We start from the raw sequence: 16,747 nt of genomic DNA on the forward strand, positions 1-16,747 counted from the left end.
TTATATTTGAACTATCATGCCCTTGTATTCAATTTTTAATATTTTTGCTCTTATTTTTAATACATCTCTACTGCATTCAGGGAAAGATAGTTTTCCCATAGGTCATTTAGCACTTGTAAATTTCCGATTAACTAGTAGCTGAAAAATGGGGGAGTTGTCTGCTGCCCTGCAAAGATAAGATATTCAGACTTTAAGTGGTGCTTTCATTAATTCTAATAATTTTTCTCATCTGCACTGACAATTTCTCCAGCTTTGCAAATTACAAATTATATAAATAAGTCCCATAAAATAATCAGAATTAAAATAAGACCAATTAATTTATGTAAAGTTATGATTTTCACATCACAAATGCAAAAAGTAGGTTTGAAAAGGGCAGAATTGGTATCATCACATAAAATATTTTTAAAAATCATTTTATCTAAGGCATTCGATAAGTAAAGATAAAACTTCATACTCTTGACCCCACAAAGACAGAACACTGGGAACCCCCATTCTCCACAAAAATAAACAAAGAGAAGATACTTCTTTATAGTGAGTCCCTGGATCCTTTTCAGCAGCTATATCTTTAGTTGGGTGGTCCTCAGGCACAACTGAGCAGGAAAGCTCTCTCCAGGAACCATTATAGCATTATACAATAAAATAAGAAAGCATGAGGACACACATGAAATTCTCCCATCTGTGAACTTAAAATTGAAAACTCAAACTTGGTTAGTTGGAAAATATTTAAAACAAATTGGTTTTTTTTTTTTTTGTTTTTTTGTTTGTTTGTTTTTTATTAAAGCTTTTTATTTTTCAAAACATATGTGTGGACAATTCTTTAGCATTAGCCCTTGCAAAACCTTGTGTTCCAATTTACCCTCTCTTCCCCCATGCCCTCCCCTAGAAGGGAAGTAGTTCAATACATGTTAAACATGGCAGAAATATATGTTAAATCCAATATATGCATACATATTTATTCATTTATCTTGCTGCACAAGAAAAATCAAATCAAACCAATTTAAAAAAGAGAGAGAGAAGCAAAATAAAATACAAGCAAACAACAGAAAAAACAGTGAAAAAAGTGCTATGTTGTGAACCACACTCAGTTCCTACAGTCCTCTCTCTGGCCGTAGATGGCTCTTTTCTGTAATGTTCTTGGTTCAGTTTTCTGGAGGTCTTTGGGACAGTCATCGGTTCAATAGAGTAATCACCACAAGAATAGCCAGGTGTTAAAGTCCAAATCCTTTTTTGTCTCCTTCAAAATCCTGTCTCCTTGCCTAGGGCCTGATTAACTTTCTCGAGATCCTTCAGGAGTCTTGGTTTCAGTAGAGAAGTGCAGGAGGCCAGGCCAGCCACCAGGAGCCTGACCACAGATGGAATTGAATCTCTCCTTCCCTCCAAGAGCTTGAGCTTCCAGCTTATATGCTTTACACTGAGTATAAACTAATCCTTATATCACTAGGGTAAGATTAAATCAATCATACTGAATTTAGAGAATTATTAAGCACCATGCTAAACTAGATAACCATTGTATATCAAATCTACTGACTTAACCCCTTGTAAGAATCCTTGTTTCAAGTTCAGAGTTCTGACCTATAACATCTCCTGCTTTCTTTTGTTTTAGAACATAGGTAGTCATGCCCTCCCTGACTTCTCAGGGGGGGAGGTGAGAATCCCCAAAAGGAGGTGATCACGTCTTCCCTGACTGCTCAAAAAAGGGGTGAAAACACCATAAAAAGAAGGTGGTCACGCCTTCTCTGATGTCTCAGGAAGGGAGGTGAAAACACCAAAGGAAATTGGGAATCAAACCAGATTAGTGGGTGTCTGAAGGTTCTCACTTGAAACAAATATACATAAATTCATCAATATGGGAGGTATTACAAACAAACAACATCAATCAACATGAGGAATTATACATGTCCATAAATCCTAGAAATAATCCAAAACCAATCTATTGTCCATTACTTCATGTGTCAGAAAATCCAATAATTCCTGCAAGTTTCAGGGAATCCAATGATTCCTGCAGATTTTGAAGTCCTGCATCAGTTTTAACAATTTTTCATCTCAAGTAATCCAATGATTCCTTCTGGTTTTGAAGTTCTGTAACAGTCTTATTATCAGCCATGCTCTTTTAGTGTCAGATATATTTTAGGTCTTCTCCTTTGTTCTGAGGCTTTTCTCTTTTTCTGTCTCCAGGTGCTTACTGCTACCCATCTGTTTCCTTCTCCATCTGTAGAAATACAAGCAAACCCTTTCCCCCAAGCAGTTAACCTATCTAGCCTAAGTTCGGTTTTCTTGGAGGTCTCTGGGCAGCTTTCGTTTCAGGAGATTAATCACCACAAGAATAGCCAGATGTTAAAATCCAAAAGCCTTTATTGTCTCCATTGCTCAGGTAGTTTTCTTATAGCCTTCAGAGGGGACTTGATTTCAGTGGAGAAAATGCAGGAGGACAGGCCTACCACCACAGGGTGTGAGATGGGATGAATGAATCTGTCTCTCAGTCCCCCAGGAGAGCCACCAGGAGCCTGACCAAAGATGGAATGAAGTTGTCTCCTTGGTTCCAAGAGGTTGAGCTCTGGCCTGTCTTCTCTGCCCTCTGAATGAATCTGGCTGAAGCTCCCACACTGAATATAAACCAATCATTATATCACTAGGAAACTATTATTTATTGTAAGATTAAATCACTTATACTGAACTTAGAGAACTATTAAGCACCAGGCTAAACTAGATAACCATTGTATTTATCAATTCCACTGACTTAACACCTTGTAAGAATCCTTGTTTCAAGTTCAGAGTTCTGGCTCCATAACATTCTTCATAACTGAACAATTAGAATTGGTTTGAGTCATCTCATTGTTGAAGAGAGCCACATCTATCAGAATTGATCATCATATAGTCTTCTTGCTGCCTTGTGTAATGATCTCCTGGTAATTTCACTTAGCATTAGTTCTGCTCATTTCACTTAGCATTAGTTCATGTAAGTCTCTCCAGGCCTTTCTGAAATCATCCTGCTGGTCATTTCTTACAGAACAATAATATTCCATAACATTCATATACCATAACTTATTCATCTACTCTCCAACTGATGGGCATCCACTCAGTTTCCAGTTTCTAGCCACTACAAAAAGGGCTGCTGCAAACATTCTTGCACATGTGGGTCCCTTTCTCTCCTTTAAGATCTTTTTGGAATATAAGCCCAATAGCAACACTGTTGGATCAAAGGGTACACACAATTTGATAACTTTTTGACCATTGTTCCAAATTGCTCTCCAGTAATTGTTACTGCAGATTGTTGTAAAGCAGGGGAAAATACAATGAAATTTTATATATTTAATATTAAAAATTTTAGAGACTGGGTAATAAACTAATATGAGAAAAATAAATAATATTATTGCATACTTATTTTTAGTTATTTGTCTCTATTAGTTATATGCAATATATAAGTATTGCATACTTATTTTTAGTTATTAGCACAGTTTAGTATATTAGTTATAGTATATATTGTTAATATAAATTTAGTTATATTTAGTTATTTGTATCTTTAGTTATTAGTATTAGTAAATATATAACTATTTTAGTTATTTGCATGCATAAACATGCAAATGCATCTCCTTGTTTTCTCCCTGGCCTGATGGTTTGTTATCAGAGTATCAGGGATCAATATTATTTCTATTGTTACTTCTTCCAAGGAATTTTGAATATTTTGCTTCAAAAGAACTTAGCCAGCAACTTTTTGTTCTAGTGAATCAATTAGTATATTGATAAAAGGATATCAAGATCCTTTTATCAGCTTTAAAATTATAATAATACTTTTAAACACTATGAGTTAACTAAGCTTTTGACATATACATGTATGTATGTGTACTATGGCTCAAAAAAATAAGGTCACCAGATTGCCTCTGGTAATCTTATTTTTGGTCTGATAAATATCGGATTTATGCTGCCTTCCTTGGGGCTTGCTGGCCTTGCTCTTCTCTGACCCATAGTAGGGAAAGGGTCAGATCAGATTAAGAGTGCTCTAGAAGCCATAGGAGATGTGAACATAGGATATTGAGAAGAGGCTTGATCCCAATTCAGTATCCCATTTCTGACACTTGTGACTTGTGTGACTTTGGACAAATTATTTCATTTCTCTAGGCTTCAGTTTTCTCATCTGGACTAGATAGTCTCTGGTTCCTCCAAGTTCCAAATTTGCAATCCTATCAAAGGGAGCTAGAATAGTAGTTTGTAGAGATCTGCCTAGAAAGAAGGCAACAGCCCCATTCCCAACCCTCTCAGCTCCCTTTTATGTGCTGTCTTCTCCCTTTAGAGTGGGAGCTCCTTGAAGGCAGGACTGCATTCCCTTTTTGCTTGTATTTGTATTCTCCATGTTTAGCACAGTACTAGACTCATAGCAAGTTCTTAATAAATGAATGCTTATTGACTTGACATCCTAGTTTGGCCTAAAATTTTATAGAGGAAGCAGAATCAAAAGGGAAATTCTCGTGTCCCACATACAAATTATTTCAATAAAGAAAAGAGAGTATTGTCTCAAGATAGTGATAAGAAAGCAAAGTGAACTCTTCAGCCAACTTAGGTTTTAATACCTCCTTCCTGTAAGAATGTCAGGATCAAGACAGGCTTTTGCAATACATAATAAACAGCTAGATAGGTTGGTGGATAAAGTGTTGAACCTGGAGCCAGGATGATCAAAGTTCAAATCTGGTCTTAGACACTTTCTGTTTTTGTGACCCTGGTGCTTGAGAAGGAACTGGCAAACCACTCCAATATTTTAGTTAAGAAACCTTCAGATGGGGTCACAAAGAGTCAGACATGGTTGAACAACAGAAATAGCTTTTTGAAGTAATATTGACAGCTAGAGGATCCAAGAAAGAATAGAAATGGTATTCAGGGTGGATAGAAAAATCATGTGTAACCCAGAAAACAGAGAAATTCTCAGCTTCTCTTTTTTGTTTTCTCTACCAAGGAGAATAACTTTTAGAACATAAAACAAAAATAATTAGGAGAGGATTGAAACCCAAAGTAAAGAAAAAGCAATGGTAAGACCACCTAGTGAATGTCAATGAATTTATGCCACAAGGTCTGGATAACCTACATCTTAAGGTATGGAAAGAACTTTTAGAAGTGATAGCTGAATTCACTGAGTGATAGTCACAGGACTAGAGACATGTAGTTGGTGCACTAATTATTATTTTTTCTTAAATGTTTTATTGATACTTTATTTTTGTACACCATTATTACTTTGCAGTTTTTCTTGTGTTATAGAAATATGCTTTATAATGAAGGAGAATTAAGCAAAATGAACCAACTTATTGACCATTTTATGCAACATATACTTCATTTGGCTACTATAATTTACCACCTCTTTGCTGAAAACTATGAATGTGAACATAATTAACAAAGGGTAGAAGACAGTAGCTGAAGAAATCAGAAAGTAGCATGAAATAATTTATTGCTTAAAAGATAAACATTTAAAACATAAAGAAATATCTGGGGTTCTTGATTAGTCCTAGGATCAATTATAAATCCCTCTGTCATTTAAAAGATTTTCTCACATGTTTATGCTTCCTTTCCCCTCTTAGGTTTTTTCCATCTCTTCTTATATATTTATGTCTCATATGAACATATTTATGTACATGATACCTCCTTCATTAGAATGTAAAGTGTGGGGGAGAAAATCATCCCAAATGACCAAAAGAGAAACTGAAGCAGAGCTCTGTGTTTAATAAAACACTTTATTAGAGGAGTCTGGCTCCTTTCCAACCAAGCAGGTCCTAGAACTCTCTCTTGATCTGAGGTGCCACTTCCCCTTAGAGCACTACTTTTATAGGGTTACTAACAATTATGCTAAATATAAAACAGCAATTTTAAATTGGATACCACAATTCATAGGCTAATATATGAATACCAGCAGTATCACAAGATTTTGAGATGAGCAAGTCAGGAAATATTTCCGCTGACTAGATGGTCATAAGGTGGATGAACTACCCTTTGGGTTGGGCAAGCGGAGATAGCACAATCCGAGAACATTTTGGGGGGGAACTTAGGGGCTTTCTATCATGCCAGCATGAAATTTGGGTGAAACAGGATAGAGATACTTACTGTCAGCATTCTTATGATCCTGTAGTTATGCAAGTAGGCCTCACGACTGATACAAAAATAATTTCTATTATATAAATATAAGATTTGTAAAAAAGCCTTTCTATTAAAATCTGTTTTCCTATATGACTTATACAAACTATGAATTACTTATTCTTATATTTACTATTACATGATTGATATGTATTATTAAGTGAATAATTACTAACAATCATTGCCCCTTATAAAATCTTAATGGTTTGACCAATACTAATTAGGGTTTAAGTAGGGACCCCCAAGAAATCAGCTTTCTCAAGACCTTGATACAGTCAGCCCCATACCATCCACAAATGAGAGGATTTGAGGCAGGGTCTCATCATCTCCAGAAAAGAATTCTTTTTTGATCTTGACCCTGCACTGGATCTTCACCATCATGGTGGCAAATGCATCTCCTTGTTTTCTCCCTGGCCTGATGGTTTGTTATCAGAGTATCAGGGATCAATATTATTTCTATTGTTACTTCTTCCAAGGAATTTTGAATATTTTGCTTCAAAAGAACTTAGCCAGCAACTTTTTGTTCTAGTGAATCAAATGTTTTTTCATATCATTGGTTCTATAAGCCCAATGGAATCTTGTATTTTCTACATCTTTTAGTTCATGGTAAGATGGTAAAGCTATGATATACTTTGAATATCACTTGTGAAATTTTGCTTGTTGCCTACTTATTCAAGGATGCCCTTGATTTGTGTATATGTGACTATCCTGCACATATATTTATGGGAGGTAAGGCATAGAGATAGGTTGACGTTTATTAATGTTCTCTCAGTAAACTTTTAAAAATGTTAACAAGATCTTGAGATTTTTTTTCCCATAGGTTTTGGTATGTTCTTTTTCAGATATCTTATATATTTGCCTCATAATTTTATCAACTCCAGCAAGGATATCCTTTTTACATATACTTATTCAATCTGACTGCTTTTCCCATCTTTGTTTTCTGTAATGCCATTTTTCCTTTGTTTATAAGACCTCTCAGTGACTATGATGCACCTCCTCCTTCTATTTTTATCCTTGAATGCCCTTGGGATGATTTTGCTTAGTTGACTATCTTTCCAAGCTTTCTTTTAAAGTAATTTTACCCTCTACTGCTTCTCTTTGCTTTATGAGACAATATTGTTCATAATTGTTTATCTTCCTTCTTTTTAAGATTTTATAGATGAATTTATATTCTAACTCAGTGTTGCCTTTGGCAGCTATCTTTCTCTATTTGGCAAATCAGATATTTGCTAAGGCATTTTCTATGAGATCATTGGTCTTCTTCTTGAGGCAATTAATTTCCTTAATTAAATATCTGGATCAAAGTATTATAGCCAGTATTAGTATATACATACACACACACATATATCTGTCTGTATCTATGTAGATATAGATAGATAGATATTATTATGCAAATATATTTATATAATTATATATGCATATACACAATTATAGCCAGTCAACAAACACATATACATATATATGGCATATGTGTATCGACATTGGCTATAATAATATATTTGTGTTTATATATGTGAACATATATATATATATATACATATATACAATCAATATTATATTTTGAATGAAGTTATTATAGGTGGTGTCTATGTTTAGCCCGTAAAACCTTATTCATCATATGATGAGATTACATTGATGGTCCTCTTTGAGGATGACATATTGCTGGTTGCATTAACCCTGCTATTCCCTTTACCAAAAAAAAATATATTGCAGAGTCTTATGTAAGATAAGTGTAATTATTCAAAGAGTTTATCCTAACCTTCCACAAAGCTTTTGCAATATCAGCACAATGTTATCCTCAAATAAGAACATCAGTGTAACCTCACTGGTCACAGATCAAGTTCTCCTTAACTTGGATGCTAAATCTCCGTATCATTGTGTTGAATACTTTTGGCAAAAATCAACCTGGTTTCTGGATTACCTAGTATTTATGACCAGAGAGTCTGAGAAAAAAAATGTCATTCCTGTTTCAAGGAATTTTGTATAATTTTGATTTTTGGATAAGAGACACCCTCTTTGTGAGAGAGTCTTTAAAGTAGAATTTTGTTCTGTTAAACCAAATGTTGATGTTCTTGTCTTTTTTTTCCCCCTGAGGCAATTGGGTTTAAGTGACTTACCCAGGGTCACACAGCTAGGAAGTGTTAAATATCTGAGACCAAATTTGAACTCGGGTCCTCTTGACTTTAAGGCTGGTGCTCCATCCACTATGCCACCTAGCTGCAGGATGTTCTTGTCTTTTAAATATAAGCAAAATATACTAGCCACAATGGAATCTTTCTTATACAATTTCCCTCTTTTAATTAATTGTGTAATAGTAAAGATGTGGTATACTCCAAAATATAATTTTCAAAAGCCTGCCTTTTCCATACTTGTAAAATCAATGAGTAGATTTTCAATGTGCGTGTAATTGATACTCATAAGATTTTATATAAATGAGAAAGTAGATTGTAGTTGTATAGTTGTTGAGATTCCTGATCGCCTCATTTGTGTGTTGGGGGAACATATAAGATCCAATATTTTCCCAAATTTTTGGTATCTTCCCCACCTTCAGAAATTGTATCACCTTTAGCATAAATCTCCTTAGATATTTTTGATCAAATTTATTTTTTCAATCTTTGTTCTCTTTAATGCCATTTATTCTTCCTTTATAAGTTAAGCTAAGGCAGTAATTTTAAAGTCATTAGTGTGATGTTTGCTGTCTTTAATGGTTAAAAAAAGCTTTTTATTAAAATCATTGCAAATATTTTCTGTTTTTTTTATTCCACTTTTTAAAAACCTTCCATTTTCCTACTGAAAAGCTCTTGGGATTGCTTTGCCCAGTTGGGTATTTTTTCCCCCATGCTTTCTTTAAATTGGTTTTACCCTCCGTTGCTTTTCTGTTTTATGGGGTGATACTGCTTGTAATTTTCCACCATCCTTCTATGTATTATTTTACAAATAATTTTATATTCTAATCAAGTATTAACTTTGGCTGCCATCTGTCTTCGCTTTGTAAATAAGTCAAGTGTTTGTTAACTAAGGCACTTTTTAGATGTTTTTGATCTCATTGTTATGACAATTGATTTACATTCATTAAAGTTCTATGTGAAATTAATATTGTCTCTCTTTTCTTCTGCCCATAATTTATTTTTCATTGTTAATTGTTTGTTTAAATAGGTCAAAGTTAAGTTGTTTCATTTATACCTCAATTAAGAAAAATTTTAAGTTCTTCCTATTCTGTTACATCGCTAGGATAACATAACTCTTTTTCTTCCTTCTTATTCTTTTTTTCTATTTCAGTCTTCTTTATTTCCTTTGTTTTTTTCCTTCCCATCATGAGTTTTTCTTTGTCCCCTCACTGACTATTAGAGATTGTAGTTCTTCTGAAAGGATAATAGTAAATTCTTCTTTCAAAGTAGAAGAATTTGTACATCATTTAGCCCTTACAGAATATTAAACTTGTTTATCCTTTTCTGTTTCTCTTGATTCTGTCATTTAGGTTCCAAAGAATTTATTCAGTTCTGCTTATCCCACCAAAAATGTTTTGGAAACATTCTATTCAAGGTTCATTTTTTCCATTTTTATGATTTATCTCTATTTTGTTAAGTACAGCTAAGCTATTTTTGGGTATAGGCCTTTTTCTTTTGCCTTTTGGTTTGTAATATTTCACTAATTTCTTTTGTTTTCTTTTTCTGTGTGATTTTGACTGATGTTCTTTAGTGTGTAATTTGTTTCCTATGTATGGATTGTAGACTGTAGAATAAAACTGTCCATAACTATTAGACTTAGGGAACAAATTGAAAATAGAATCCATAGATTACACTACCAAATGAAATTCCAAATGGTATATGCATCCATAAATGGAACTGTTCAAAAGATTTAAATACATACATATATGTTTCAGGTTAAATACATTCTTTCTGGATACTTGCTCTGTGTGTGTGTGTGTGTGTGTGTGTGTGTGTGTGTGTGTGTAAGTGTAAATATACATATTGTAAGCATCTAGAAAGAATGTGTTTATTTAACCTGGAAACTTTGGGATTTTTCCATCTTTAAAAAGAGAACAACAAAAAACCCCTGTTCTCAGAGAGAAAGAGAGAGAGTTGAGATAATATAGAAGATGATCATGATGTTGATGAATTCTTCAATTTGTGAGTCAGTGTGCTTGACTTCAATTCCTGGGAAAATTCCATATTGCCATATTAAAGGTATGTTTGTGAACAGATGGAAGGGAAGTGATGAGCATGATGGTCAAAACCAAATTTCTTAAGGAAAAGTTAATCTAGACTACTCTCATTTTGTTTTTTAATTGGATAACTATACTTGTAGATCAGAGGAATATGATAGAATTTATTTTTCTGGATGTCAGCAAATCATTTCACAAAATTTTTCATAATTATCTGTAGATAAGACAGAAAGATGTAAGTTGGATGATAACACATTTAAATGGATTTGGTTTTGATGGAATGACTAAAGAGCATCATTAATAGATCATTGTCTGTACTATAGTATCAGAAGATTATGTTTTTGATTCTGTTCTCTTCAAACTGTTCATCAATGATTTAGATAAAGGCATATATGACAAGCTTATCAAATTTGCAGATTATACAAAGCTAGTATAGTTTAGCTTATATGTTGAAAGACATAATCAAGACCCTAAAAGTTCTCAAAAGACTCAAGTAATTGCCCAAATATAATATGATAAAACTGAATAGGGATATATAGATATATAAATAAAACTATAATACTTTATACCAAAGTAGAGAAATAGGAAAACTTAGCAAAGGAAGAATAAATTTGAAAAAGACCTAGAATATTTTAGGGACTGAAAGCTTAATTTGTGTCAACATTGTGATATAGGGCCCAGATAAGCTCAATGTGCAAAATGAGTTGGGCGTTATAGTAGGAAGACAATTAAATTTGTAGGGAAAGGAGTTGTATATCATGTGTGTGTGTCTGTGAGAGAGACAGACAGACAGCGAGACAGAGTGAGAAAGAGACGGAGAGACAGAGACAGACAGATAGACAATCAGACAGAAACAGAGAAAGAAAAGACAGAGAGAGACAGAGACAGAGAGGAGAGAGACAGACAGAGACAGAGGAGAGACAGAGATAGAGAGATAGAGACAGAGAGAAAGAGACTGAGAGAAACAGACAGATGGAAAGACAGAAAGAGAAAGAGACAGAAACAGACACACAGAGAGACAAAGAGAGGCACACAGAGAGAGAGAGAGAGAGACAGACACAGAGACAGAGACAAAGAGAAAGACAGATGGAGAGAGAGAGAGAGACAGAAACAGAGAGATGGAAGGGGGAGAGGGAGAGAGAGAAAAAGAGAGAGAGAGAGAGAGAGAGAGAGAGAGAGAGAGAGAGAGCGCGCACAACAGAGAGACACAGAAACAGACAGACAGTGAGCCCAAGACCTTGGATAGTTTAAATTAAACCCAAATATTATACAAGATTTCCCATTGGCATGCATAGCTTAGAGAAACATGTATGGCCATAAATGGACAGCCATCCAAGAAATCAGACCTCCAGAGAGTCTGCTGTGTCCCCATAAAACTCACCTGGCTGTATTGCTGTCTCTCTTTCTAGTACATAATCTGACTGTGTAGTATACTTGGTGGGCAAGGATACATATGTTAACAGTGAATGACGAGATGAAGGTGGAAAAGCTGGACACAAGGGTAGGAATAGCAATATGGTTTCAACACCTACAGTGATGGAACCTGACTTCCTTTCTCTTTGTGTGTGGGAACTCACCTTGGTTAATGGTTGAAGATTGTGTTGATGTCAAACCCCTAGAAGGTAGTGAAAATGAAGTTCATTTTCAACTTTGGCCTAAACATATCTATTTAGACTGTACTGTGGGAGCTTACTTCTTGGGAAAAGGGTGCTTATAACATTGACAAGTATGCTAAGTGTGTCAGGATGGTGAAGGAACTCAAACCATGTTTCATAAGGATTGCTTGAAGAAACTAGGAATGTTTAGATCAGAGGAAACATTAAGATTTGGATAGAGGACATATATTTTGGTTTTTTTTATTTTTCTTTCCTAAATTTTTTTTTTAAATTAAAGCTTTTTATTTACAAAACATATATATGAATGAACTGAACCAGCTATACCCAGTGAAAGAACTCTGGGAGATGAATAAGAACCATTACATTGAATTCCCAATCCCTATATTTTTGCCCACCTGCATTTTTGATTTCCTTCACAGGCTAATTGTACAATATTTCAGAGTCCGATTCTTTTTGTACAGCAAAATAACGGTTTGGCCATGTATATTTATTTTGTATTTGATTTATACTTTAATATATTTAACATCTACTGGTCATCCTGCCATCTGGAGGAGGGGGTGGGGGGAAGGAAGAGGAAAAATTGGAACAAAAGGTTTGGCAATTGTCAATGCTGTGAAAATTACCCATGCATATAACTTGTAAATAAAAAGCTATTAAAAAAATATATATGGGTAATTTTTCATCATTGACCCCTGTAAAACCTTCTGTTCAAAATTTTCCCCTCCTTCCCTCCACTCCCTCCCCTAAATGGCAGGTAGTCCAATACATATTAAATATGTTAAAAATATATGTTAAATTCAATATATGTATACATATTTATAGTTATCTTGCTGCACAAGAAAAATCAGATCAAGAAGGAAGAAAAAAAATACTGAGAAAGAAAACAAAATGCAAGCATAAAACAACAGAGAGAGTAAGAATGCCATGTTGTGTTTCACACTCTGTTCCCATGATTCTCTCTCTGGGTATAAATGAGTCCCTTCATCACTGAACAAGTGGAACTAGTTTGAAACATCTCATTGTTGAAGAGAGCCACGGAGAACATAGTATTTTGAAGTGTTCTTATGTGTAATAGAGATTAATTAGGTATATACTACTTGGCCCCTAAATAAGGTAGATAAAAGTTGCAGATAAGATAAGTTTTGCTTTTATGTGATGAATAATTTCCTGCTATTAGAATTATTCAAAAATGTCATGGGCTGCTTCCGGGATCATTTTCTGATTGATGATCTTGTATTTTTGTAGATTTGGTGGGGGGGGGGGAGGGGGGTTAAATGTAGTTGGAACTACCAAGCCTACTTTTAAGTCTATTACTTTGAGTCATGAAAAGTAGTAAAAGCTATTTAACAAAATATTTTGATAACTTTAAAGGTTCTAGATTCATATAAAGCTATTATAGCCTTGCTCTGACCTCTTTGCTAAAAAGAAGGGTAGCTAATGATGACTTTTTGTCTGAATTATGAGCAGTTTTTTTTTTTTTTTAACACATAATGAAGACCCTTGTTGCTTATGTTGAGTGTTTATAAGTAGTAGCTTTCAGGATAATATTTTCTTAGAATAATTAATAATACATCACTTATTCTTTTTTGGGGGCTGGGCATAGGACTGTTCTGATGGCTACATGAGCAAAACACATTTCCAGACTAAAAATGGGACTTCTGTGCCTGAACAGTTTTTTTCTCAAGCTGAGGTGAGTATACTTTAAAATATGTGTGTGTGTGTGTGTGTGTGTGTGTGTGTGTATGTTTGTGTGTGTGTGTGTGTGTGTGTGTGTGTGTGTAGGAAAAAGAGAGAATACGGACATCTCAATGAGAAAATTTCATTCAGGGCCCTGAGAAGTTGTTACTTATCTAGGCTTAAAGAATTAGTATGTACACACACACGCACACCCCTCTCTTTGGATATTTGTACCAGTGCAGATTGCAGTCTCTCAATCGATAGATGGATTAAGGGCTTTCTAAGGTAAAAAAACATAATGGCTAACTCTCTAGGACTCTTATATCCTCAAATTTAAGTAGGCTGGTCTTTTTCTGTCAGATGTGTGGTCCTTCAGTGGTGTCATAGAAGAAGTCTCACCAACTAGATAGAACATGCCATACTCTATTCTCTGTTGACCTAGACTTTAGAACTGAGAATTACTTCTTTGCTATCATGAAGCATCCAATATGATTTCAGTGTGGGAGCTTTGGTTTATAGATTATAAAAATAAATTTAGAGAGATTTAATTTATTTAAAATCTATTTAGCAGCTGGTACATTCTGAAAGTAAAGATCCTGGAACAAATTTATCTTCTGGTACATCTTTAATCAGAGAAACAAGTGGTTGATTGCTTTCTACTCAAGCATTTTCTATCATATTCAAACCAAAGATTTTGGTGAAACCAAGAACTCTGAACACATACAGGTTTTTAATTACAAGATTCCAAGTTTGTTTGGGGGTTCATTTATTCCTGAAGATAGTGTACTGCTGCTAGGTTTGGCTCTATTGATTGACAAAGATTACCAACAGTATACTGTGCTAAGCATGCTCAAAGTGGCCCTTTATATAGGTCAAAGAATTATCTAGGGCAATAGGGAGAAGGAAAGAAAGGGCAGATCCTTGATAATGTGGTAGTGCATTAGTGAGGGTCCAAGCTACAATAAATGGGAACTTTCTATACAATTGGAAATCTATATTATACAATATGGTGCTTATTACACAAAACAACAATCTATTTTAAAAAATAAAAGCATGTAAAACAACTAAAACACAAAGCTATTTTTCTTCTGATGTTAGACTGTGTATGCCCTTCCTTTCTCCTCACACATTGCCTGCCCTAAAAAGGCTTTATTACTTCTTTGCTGAGCAATAGCTTCCAAACTGGCATTTCTGCCTTAAGTTTCTCTCTTCTAATATAGAGCTTTCCCATAGTCATCAAAACGACTTTCTTAAAACTTACTCTATAACTCAGTAAAATCCAGTTGCTTACTATGACCTCAGAACTAGCTATAAACTCTTCTGTTTGACATTTCATTACTTTTCCAGCTTTGTTTTTCCTTTTTATTCACTCTACCACCCAGCCAAACTGACCTTCTTCTTGTTATTCAGAAACTATCAACATGGGCCAGCAGTACATTTCCTCTTTACCTTTTCCACTGAGCCTCTTTTCCTTTATAATTCAGTAGTAGTATCACCTTTTATATTAAAGTCTTTTCTGATGCTCTTGCTGATAGCACCTTATTCTGATAGCACCTTATCTTCTATTGAAAGCCCTCACAAGGGATGGCACCAGGCAGGGCTGAAGGGGGCGTAGGCTAAGGGAAGATGTGTGTGTGTGTGTGAATTTGCCCTCCTCAGCCCACAGCTCCTACTGTGCCATACAATAAACATGGCATTTAGACATGATTGGGATATTGAATGAATATGTTTGTTTTTTTTTTTAATTTAGAAATTTATTTAATTATTTTTATTATCTTTGTTAAATATTTATTTAGAAATAAATGTGAAAGAATAATAAAACTAAAACCTTGTAAAAGGATACAGCCCCTGGGATATCTGAGGTACTTCACAGAGGTTTGAGCTGTGTGCTTTTGTGTTTTGTGTATTCCTTTGTGGCTAGATGTAAAGGGCTGGAACTCTGGAGAAGTACACTTGAAACAAGGTATTAACTCAGTGAATTGATGAGATGATGGTTCTCTAGTTCACATATATACTTAGCACTTATTATGGTGATGTGATGGTTCTCTAGTTCACACATATTCAATATGTGCTGTAATGATGTAATTGTAATAGGGTATTTAAGGGCTGAGAGAATTGGAAATGAGACATTCCATCTTTGACCAGCCTCTGGTGGGTCTCCTGCCCCTCTTTCACTCCTCTACTAAGACCAAGGAATTGGGTTGATCCCGAGATCCTCCAGAAAGCTATCCCAAACATTACATTTGATATATAAATAACAATCACAAATACACCTCCTTCAGCTAGATTCAACTGGTGCAGTTTTCTGTGTACTTGCTGTTTGGATAAAATTGTGCATAAGCCAATGTAAAATTCATGCTATGCTCAAATTGTTCCCCAATATAATAATTCTATTGGAATAAATTAACATTTTTCAAACAAACATTATAGCTGAAATGACTATATACATATCTTTATTATGAGACTTGGTCTGGCATAGTAGAAGAGAGGTGATCTCAGAATCAGGAAGACTTATCTCTGACGCTTACTGGCTCTGGAACCCTGGGCAGAACATAATCTCTCTCTACTTTGGACAACTTTTTAAGATTACAAATTAAAGAACAATTGCTTTATTGCACTGAAGAGAGAATATCTACAGAAGAACAGGTTCCGGCCTTCATTCTATTTAACTCCACAGGGCAGAACTTTGTAGCATGGAGCACATACAAAATGGTAGAGAGGAGCTTCCTGCTTAGTTTGTGTTACTTTTAGATGCTCTCTTAAATTCTTTGCAATTATGAGAGTCAGTTATTCTAATGGAGAACATTTCAGTTGCCCTAGAAAGCTAATAGGAGAAGAGATTTTTGAGAAAGGTTCTCTTTCATATACCATAATGCAGAATGACACGTTTTTGAACATTGTCAATGTGCTTGACTATGCCTATTTGTTACAAAGGTTTTCTTTTTCTTCTTTTTTTTTTTTTTCCTAATGGGGAAAAGGAAAATGGGGTAAAGGGGATATTTTTTACTTATCATATTTTTTAAAATAAGTTATCATGTTTTAAAAATGAAAGTGATAATTTCCTACTAAAGCAATAAATAATAGTGTTGATGATAGCACATTTGTGGTGCAATAAAGAAATTGATTCTTAAAAAGATTGTGTTATTTCAGAATCACACTGCTAGGAAATATCACAAAT

The 16,747-nt window shown here is 34.6% G+C and overlaps 1 protein-coding gene across 4 annotated transcripts in view; it reads left to right on the plus strand.

The window, feature by feature from the left end:
• The window catches only part of ATG10 (autophagy related 10), a 316,201-nt gene that overhangs the window by 81,035 nt on the left and 218,419 nt on the right, over positions 1 to 16,747 (plus strand). For 3 of the 4 annotated variants that reach the window (XM_031967128.1, XM_031967124.1, XM_031967139.1), the window contains exon 3: positions 13,496 to 13,582. The exons of the other annotated variant lie outside the window; for it this stretch is intronic. In XM_031967128.1, the coding sequence (XP_031822988.1) occupies positions 13,496 to 13,582 (87 nt within the window). The remainder of the gene's footprint in view (positions 1 to 13,495; positions 13,583 to 16,747) is intronic. 4 annotated transcript variants of the gene reach the window in all.

This window comes from Sarcophilus harrisii, chromosome 1 (assembly GCF_902635505.1).
Source record: "Sarcophilus harrisii chromosome 1, mSarHar1.11, whole genome shotgun sequence".
NCBI lineage: Eukaryota > Metazoa > Chordata > Mammalia > Dasyuromorphia > Dasyuridae > Sarcophilus > Sarcophilus harrisii.